This window comes from Opisthocomus hoazin, chromosome 4 (assembly GCF_030867145.1).
Source record: "Opisthocomus hoazin isolate bOpiHoa1 chromosome 4, bOpiHoa1.hap1, whole genome shotgun sequence".
In the NCBI taxonomy this organism is placed as follows: Eukaryota; Metazoa; Chordata; class Aves; order Opisthocomiformes; family Opisthocomidae; genus Opisthocomus; species Opisthocomus hoazin.
This window is the reverse complement of record NC_134417.1, coordinates 35,861,896-35,870,011: the sequence shown is the minus strand read 5'-3', so window position 1 is coordinate 35,870,011 and position 8,116 is coordinate 35,861,896. Positions and strand designations below refer to the sequence as shown.

General features: G+C 49.6%; 1 protein-coding gene across 1 annotated transcript in view; it reads left to right on the top strand.

Annotated features, from left to right (window-relative positions):
• The first annotated feature begins 3,637 nt into the window (after positions 1–3,637).
• Positions 3,638–8,116, top strand: part of VOPP1 (VOPP1 WW domain binding protein) — a 65,131-nt gene continuing 60,652 nt past the window's right edge. The window contains exon 1 of the mRNA XM_075418569.1: positions 3,638–3,935. Coding sequence (XP_075274684.1) covers positions 3,885–3,935 — 51 coding nt within the window. The 5' untranslated portion in view covers positions 3,638–3,884. The remainder of the gene's footprint in view (positions 3,936–8,116) is intronic.

Genomic DNA, 8,116 nt, shown 5'->3' with positions numbered 1-8,116 from the left:
AAAAAAAAAAAAAAAGGTGGAGGACGGGCAATCTCAAAAATAATGTATGCTTTTACGTTTCAGGAAAGAGAAATGGCCGAGTAGAAGAAATAGGTTAATACTGGCACCCCCACTGAGAGAATGATGGCAATATTATTGAGGAACACCTAAGAATCCGCAGAGGTGAGGGACATTATGAGTATTACAGCTGCGGTGCATGCCTCAATCAGATAAAATAGAGCTTCATTAACACTACTGCTCCTGGAACTATTTTAATTTTTTAAAAATATATATTTGTTTCTGTGTGCAGATTCTGGGCGCTCTGGAGCATTAAGCTCTTTGAACACTGTATGTGCAGAAAGACCGGAATCGGGACGTGAAGGAAGGGGCTGTTTTTTTACCTAGGGACTTCGCCTCCAGCAAAAGCCTTATCTCGTTTCGCCGTTGTGTCAAACCGGCACGGTGCGTGCATCCTGCCTGCCTCGCCGACAAGCTGCCGCGCGGTGGATGGAAAATGTTCATTTATCGCCTAGACAAGCTCTAAGGGGCTCTGCTGCAACTCGCACTTTTGCTGAGAAAATGCCACACGCTGGGCTAAGTTCATTTGTACTCAAACCCCATTAAAGCTAATGGGCTTTCCCTGGGGATGAAGATGGTTCCTTGAAGCTAGGCGGAAATGAAAGAAAGCATCACTTAAGGGAGCTGAGATATGACTGAAATGAAATACAAAACCGTTTATTCCTGGTTCAGGAGCTGGTTTTCCTTTTTCAGCTTATCTCTTGGCTTGGAAAGAATTTTATAGCGTAGGATATCCATACCCTTACCTAGGCTGGATAATAAACCATGCACTGGGAAGCACATGCTTCCAGACTGTGTGGCTTCCTCTTCCTCCAGCCCACCACTTCCATCTCACTCCTGCTAATCTGTCTATTGGATAAAAACAGGGTTAATATTTCTATTATTTTTTTCCTTTCTTGCCCCAGCTGAAGCCTTCTTTTTTTGAGGAGAAAAAAAAAAAATCTAATGCTTTCTTGGTTCTCAGCCTAAATTCAGTAGTGATGTATGTGTTGATGATTAACTCAAATGTGTCTGATAGCTGGCTCCTGCCTTGGCATATTTGTTAGTGGGCCATCAGCTGAAAGTGCAGGCAGCGTTGGCCTTCAAGGGTGGTAGCATCTTAGGTTGCAAGACTCCAGGTTCCTCTCCTACCTTTTCTTTATGCCTTAGTGCTTCCTCAGTCCTTCCAGAATTTGTGCTCTCAGGGACTCTGCCCATCCCTGGGCTGCCAGAGCACCGCTGTTGGGAAATACAGCAGCGGCACAGAGCACCTGTGCTCAGCGCTGACGTTCAGATTCATCTGGCATCCCTAAATGGGTCAGGCTGTTTGGCTTCTCCACGAAGAGCCATTGTGTCTCGGTGTGTCTCCAAAAGGATGTCTGCTGGGTCACGCAACACAGAAATTAGGAATGGGAAGGGAGCTGAGTGCTAAAGCCATGCATCAGGACAAGCTTTTCAGGTATGCGTCAGGTTCTTTTCAAACGTCCATGAATTGGAGCTGTTTTGAAGTGATGCCTGACTTTGTATGTTGAGACAACATGAGGTGATCCATCTTAGATGATATTCAGGGTATGATGTGTCTTTCTCTCTACCCCCAGAGATAAGAAAGCACGACTTTTCAACTCAGACTATACATAGAGATTTGTGTATATAGTTGTCTCATTCAGTCTTTGCTGTTGGACGAAATGATGGCCGTGACATCTCCTTAGGCATCTTTTAGCAAATCCAGTTAGAGATGCGAGTGTTCATCTGAGGAACGCTTCAGATGAAGCTTCAGATTGGTTGGCATCAAGCAGAGACAAAAAGAGGTATCAAAATCAGTGTTCATTCGGGAAGGACTCATGTGGGTTACCTCTGAGTGCACAACGTCGCACAGCGTGTGGGAATTTGTTAAAGTTTGCAGTGACTTCTCACGTAGGGCGTACGACCCGGGCCTGAGAGGATGCATGATTAACGGTGCCAGCTGGAAGCCGCTCCTAAGCTCCTCTGAAGTTCACTGTATGGAAATAATAACCACCTGATGATGTTTCGCTGGGAAACTTGGCATCAGAAGATGGTAGGTTTCCTGCTTGAAGACTATGACAACAAGGAAGCGCTGAACGGAGAAGCTGTGCGTTGCGAGGAAGTATGACACGTTTTAAACAGGCAGCCGGCAGAAGGACAGCGGGAGGGTAGACCTTCTTCAGAAACGTTGCTGGGGAAGGTCTGTCAGTCAGAGGGAAACAAGGAGAAGGTAAGGGAGTTCCCCCCCTTACCTATTTTTATATTTTCCTAAGGACTAAGTAGTTAGCTCTCCTACAATGGAAAGGCAGGAGACTGGTAAACTCTGGTCCCTCCTAAACCTAAAGAAGAGCTGTGCCCGTTTCCCACCGCACACAGCACCATTTCTCACTGCGGTGAGGGTGGAAAGGGGCTTTGAAAAGGAGCCTTGAAGCACCAGGACAAGGCAGTGGTGCAGGAAAAGCACCCAGGGCGCAACTACGCCAGCCACCTGTCACGGGGCTCACTGCTGGAGCCAGTGAGTACCTCAGCTCTGGTCTACGACTAGTTCCAAGACCTTCATGAGAAGGTGACCTAGGGCTGTTACTAAGCACGCTGAGGAAACGCAGAGCCGGAGCACGGGGACAGCCTCTCCTCCGAAGTGCCAGAGGTGCACCCTGTAGGCAGAGGCAGTGCTGTCCTAGAATCACAGAACCACAGAATGGTTTGGGTTGGAAGGGACCTTCAAAGACCATCCTGTCCAACCCCCCCAGCCATGGGCAGGGATGTTTTTCACTAGGTCAGAGTGAAAGATCAGTGCCGAGAGCCCCATCCACCCAGACCTTGAACACGTCCAGCCATGGGGCACCCACGGCTTCTCTGGGCAACCTGGTCCAGCGTCTCATCACCCTTGTTGTAAGAAAATCACAGAATCACAGACTGGTAGGGGTTGGAAGGGACGTCTGTGGGTCATCTAGTCCAACTCCCCCTGCCGAAGCAGGATCTCCTACAGCAGGCTGCACAGGACCTTGTCCAGGCGAGTCTTGAATATCTCCAGAGAAGGAGACTCCACAACCTCCCTGGGCAGCCTGTTCCAGGGCTCCGTCACCCTCAGAGGGAAGAAGTTCTTCCTCATGTTCAGCTGGAACTTCCTCTGCTTCAGTTTGTGCCCATTGCCCCTTGTCCTGTTGCTGGGCACCACTGAAAAGAGTCTGGCCCCATCCTCCTGACACCCACCCTGCAGATATTTATAGGCATTTGTAAGGTCCCCTCTCAGCCTTCTCTTCTCCAGGCTGAACAAGCCCAGCTCCCTCAGCCTCTCCTTGTAGGAGAGATGCTCCAGTCCCCTCATCATCCTCGCAGCCCTCCGCTGGGCTCTCTCCAGTAGCTCCTCATCTCTCTTGAACTGGGGAGCCCTGCACCGAGCCTCCTCCCCGGGGCAGGTACCCACGACACCCCGGTCCCCGGGTCACCCCCCCCGGGGCGGGCTGCGGGACCAGGGCGGGTCAGCGCGGACCCCCTCAGCCGCCCCTCGGGGCAGGGCGGGGCCGTTAGCCGGGGCGGGGCCTCTCCTCTCCCCGCCCCCAGCCGGCACCGCCCGCCCCCAGCCGGCACCGCCTCCGCCTCGCCGCGGCGCTGCCCGCCCGGCCCCGGCCGCCGCTGAGGGGACCGGCGGGTCAACCCGCCCCGCTTCCCGCCCCGCCGCTTCACCCCGCCTCGTCCCTCTGCCCTGTCCCCCCCGGGCTGCCCGCCCTGCCCCCCGCCCCCCACCGCCCCCGGTAGCCGGGGATGGCGCCGCTGACAGCGGCCGTGCGCGCCTGAGGCGGCGGGGGCGAGCCTCAGGAGGAGGAGGAGGAGGAGGAGGAGAGATGAGCCGCTTCCAGCCCGGGGCCGCGCTGCTGCTCTCGCTGCTGTGGGAGGTGAGGTGGGCCGGGGCGGGGGCGGGGGGTATCGGCGATCAGTCGCGACACGGGCGCGGCGGGGGAGCCGGGAGGGGTGTTGCAGCCTTTGTGTTGGGGCGGACGCCCTTGGCGGGACGGGCTGAGGTGCGGGGTGAGGCAGGGTGCGGGACTAGTTTTTTTAAAAAACCCAACATACCACCAAACGCATACGTGGAAACCAGGGTGCTGGCTAATTATCGCTTTCGGTAATGGACGTAATTCACGAAAACGCTGTTTACTACGTGTTTGTGCCACCTACGTAGACGAACGATTTCTGGTATGTCGCCCACTGTGTCATCCGGTGTCATCTTATTAAAACGCTCAGATCAAAGTCGCCACTGAATGTAAATAAACGTGAACTCTTCTCAAGTTAATTGGGCTGCGTCTCGTTAGCCCGGCTGTAAACCTGGCCCGGAGCCTGGCCCGCGATCGCTGCTTGACTCCGCAGAAGCTCTTCAGAAGGCACGAACGGCGAGGTGTTGGTTAAACGGAACGAGCACCGGCGTTTCCAGAGGGAATTTGTCCGCCTGGGAGTGCGAAAGGTTTCGCCCCTCCAGGACCTGTGTGATTAGGTGTCTCTGCTCTCTTAACCTGTATTCTGCTGAAAAAGATCCTGCGTGCCTGAAAACAGTAATTTGCATAAATCCGCTTCGGATGGAGCCAGTGTTGCTGTTATTTAAGCTTTTATACTGGTTTTAATCATGGATTTTTTTTTTTTCCTTTTAATCTTTGCTTTGCCATCTGGTTTTGTGTATTTTTTTTTCTTCTTTTTGGAAGTGCTTAGGATACCTTTATAAATGCGATGCTGTGTAAATAAGAACTATTACAATTTGTTTTAAGTTGTACTCTCCAGGAGAAAAAAAGGCCCAGAAACAGAACACTGGGAGTTTAAATAACTGAATCAGAGACATCTGGTTGTTTAGAAGGTTTCTGGTATTTGAAACTTTTGCTGTCTTCCGTGCTAACTTCCATGCTGTCTATTATCTGAAATAGCCTTGTTACAATCCTTTTAAATCTATTTGCAGCTTCGGTATGATCTTAGTATTTAACAGAGCATGAGCTGAGGAATATGTTTTTCATTCAACATTTTGCAAAAGGCTTTGACTGTTATCCAGATATTGGGGCAGGAAAGCCATTTGTTCTTTCGGAGCAGTTTGCAGTAGTTTAGTGATGTTTAAAGTTCTCCTGGGTTAAATTACCCAAAACACGTGTTGCAAGATGTTCCTGTAGTTTTTTCACCCACGTGCATTCAAAAATGCTGTTTCTGGTTATATCGATGAAAGGAGTAAACTCCTTCATGAGTAAACTTAGGTCCAATGCATGGTGGGTGTGAGTTTGGATGCGGGGAGTGTTTCGTCATGGCTTTGAGGCTGAAGCTTAGTCAGTAACTGTCTGTGCCGGGCTCCCGCAGGGAAGCGATGCTTTGTGATTCCGGAGGTAAAGGCCGAAGATGTGAAAGAGGGATTTGGGGGGTGGGGGGGGTGGTTGCATGCACTGATGGGCGGTTTCATGAAGGCGACTGAAGGCATCACTATCGAAGCAGTATTTACATGTAAGAAGTGGCTGGCTCTCGATGCTGGGATGCTGGTCCTTTCTCTAGAAGAGCTTGAGATACGCTAATTATAGGAATGCCCAGAGCACTGTGGTGGTAGGAAAGGGGGATTACTTCTGAGTTTTCTTGTTTGAGGAGGGTTTTCCACCATAACCGCAAAGACTTCCCATGATGGAAGACAAATCTGCGGCCCCAGGACCCGGGAAACTCTGCGCTGAGAAGATCTTGTTGTGAGGAGAGAAAAGCCAAAGGGGCCATGAGTTTTGCTCACAACTTAGTCACAGTTGAACAGTTTAACATGTAAGGTAAAATGAGGAACATCTACAGTGGGTAATGTGACAGGTAATTTTGGTTCTTGCAGAAAGAAATGGTTGAATGTTCATCCATCTTGTCTTTTTCAAATTAATTTGGCTGCTCGGAGGCAGCAATGTGTTATTAACCGCAGGTGCCTGTAATGCCCTGTTTCGCTGGCAGCCTGGATGTCTGGTTGACCTGTGGTACTGGGGTATGCGATTTCAGCATTCACCAACGGCCAGTGGTCTTGCTAGCGTGGCTCGTGGCTCCACCGACAGGACGGCGTTTTATCTCAGTTTTGTATGAGTAGATGGCTCTCCAGTTTATGGAAGGCTTTGAGGAGGTCCTTAAAGTGATGTCTGTTAGATTTTTCTGCTTTTATTTCATCAGACATCCCAGGGACTTTGGCTGTCTGAGCTTAAATGTGACAGTAATGAGTAGCATTGTCTTTGGGATGGGGGAAAAAATAAAACTAAACAAGCAGCCCACCCCACCCCCCCCGATGATGAAGCAAGTTTATTTTCAGCCTGCATGAGAGCACCAGAGTATCTCCGTGTGGCTTTACTTCTCAACCTGAGTGCTTGCTTTCTCTCCTGCAAGCTACAGAAGTGCTGGGGCGGAGGAGAGCTGGGCGGCTGAAGCTCAGCGGAAGGACGGGGAGGCTTGACTGAAGGTGCTGCAGTGGTAATAAAGAAGGTATTTTGTTGTCACTGCTGCCGAGTAGCTTGCTGGGTAGCCTCAACTTTCAAAACTGTCGAGTAATTTTAGGTGCCTGAGCTTCTGGTGGGCCCATATGATGTGTCCAGAGGAACCCAGGAGCTAATGCAACTGCCTGAATATTTAAGTCGAGCTTTTTAGTGCTTCTTATTAAGATAAGCTGAGGCCTGTGGTAGTCACTGCAAGTGGCGTGAGACGTGGGTGAGAATCCCACCGTGAAGGTTTCCACGTGGCTATACAAAATGTAGATCATCACTTACGGGAATACTAGCGTTGATATTTCTGCACGCTCAGTTTCTCATTACTAAGAATTATAATGTGGATGCTGATATAAATACTCATAATTGGGTAGTTGGGAAAAAGCAATCAGTATAGTCCTCTTCGTGTTAATTTGTCAGATGAAAGATACGGCAAAAGAATCGAGTGCCCGAAGAACGCAAGAGTGGATGTGTCATATGAACAGCAAAACGTATTATCTTGAAATAAAATTCAAACACTCCCGACAGTCTGTCATACAAGATTTGTTTAAATAAAAGCAAAGTTGGCTAGTGCTTCTAAGTCGGGGAACTGCTTTGTGGAGTGTTTTAATGTTATTTATGTAACTGGACTTCAACAGGACAGATTTTAGCCGAGAAGAGAAACCTAAAATCTGTGTCCTTCCTGAAGAGGTTTGGTTGGTTTTGTTTTGTTTTTTTTTATTTAAATAATTGTAGGAACAAGAACATTTAGATGGGCAAAACCACCAGTCTCCAAGAAAACATCTCCATGTTTTGATCATAGTAGGCACAGGCAGAGTTCAAGAAGTTGTGAGGATTATGGGGAACGCAGACACCCCCCCCCCTCCCCCCTCAGTTTATGGTGGTTTTTTTCATCCGTTAGCGGTCAGGTTTTCCTTTACATATGTATTGTAGGAATGTACATACCCTGGAGTGTACGAATGTGCACGCGCACCAGGGTTGTTGGCTGTATGATGTCCCTCGCCGTGGAGACCCACTGATGCTGCCCTGTTGATGTTTTAACTCATGTGGGTGTTGCGTCAGTGGGTGGTGGGGGGAATAATCCTGTCTAAACTGATGGGGAAAAGTCTACCCCAAAAGTTCTGCAAGGGCGTTGTTAGTGCAGATGTGTCCACTAACCCTCTCCTGCTTGTTAGTTTTAGTTACGTGGGGGTTTAGCAGCTTAAACAAATTTTGTTGGTTTTTTTCTTGACCTTTTGCAGTCGGTTGGAAAGTGGCTATTGCATTGCGGAGTGAAGAGCTCACGATTTATAATTTGGGTGTCCCATTGGTGCCGGCAAGTCTTCGCTGCCTCTTGACGGCAGCGAGACAGGCTGTGATTTCGAGGTGGGAGGACTGGGCTTGCACACTTCTCTCACTTTGCTCCTGCTGAGGAGGAGATGGATTTGTGGTCACTGTGAGCGGGGAACGGTGGCCGAGTGCCATTTGCACCCTCTAAGGCGAAGTGCAAACAGCTATGCAGTGGTTCTTTTGGGGCTTGGGTTTTTTTAATCAGAAAAAGCATCTATAAAACCTGTATATATTTTTTACAGCAGTCAGAAATGTTTAGCACCTTCCGTTACCCTTCCTCTGTAGAAGGG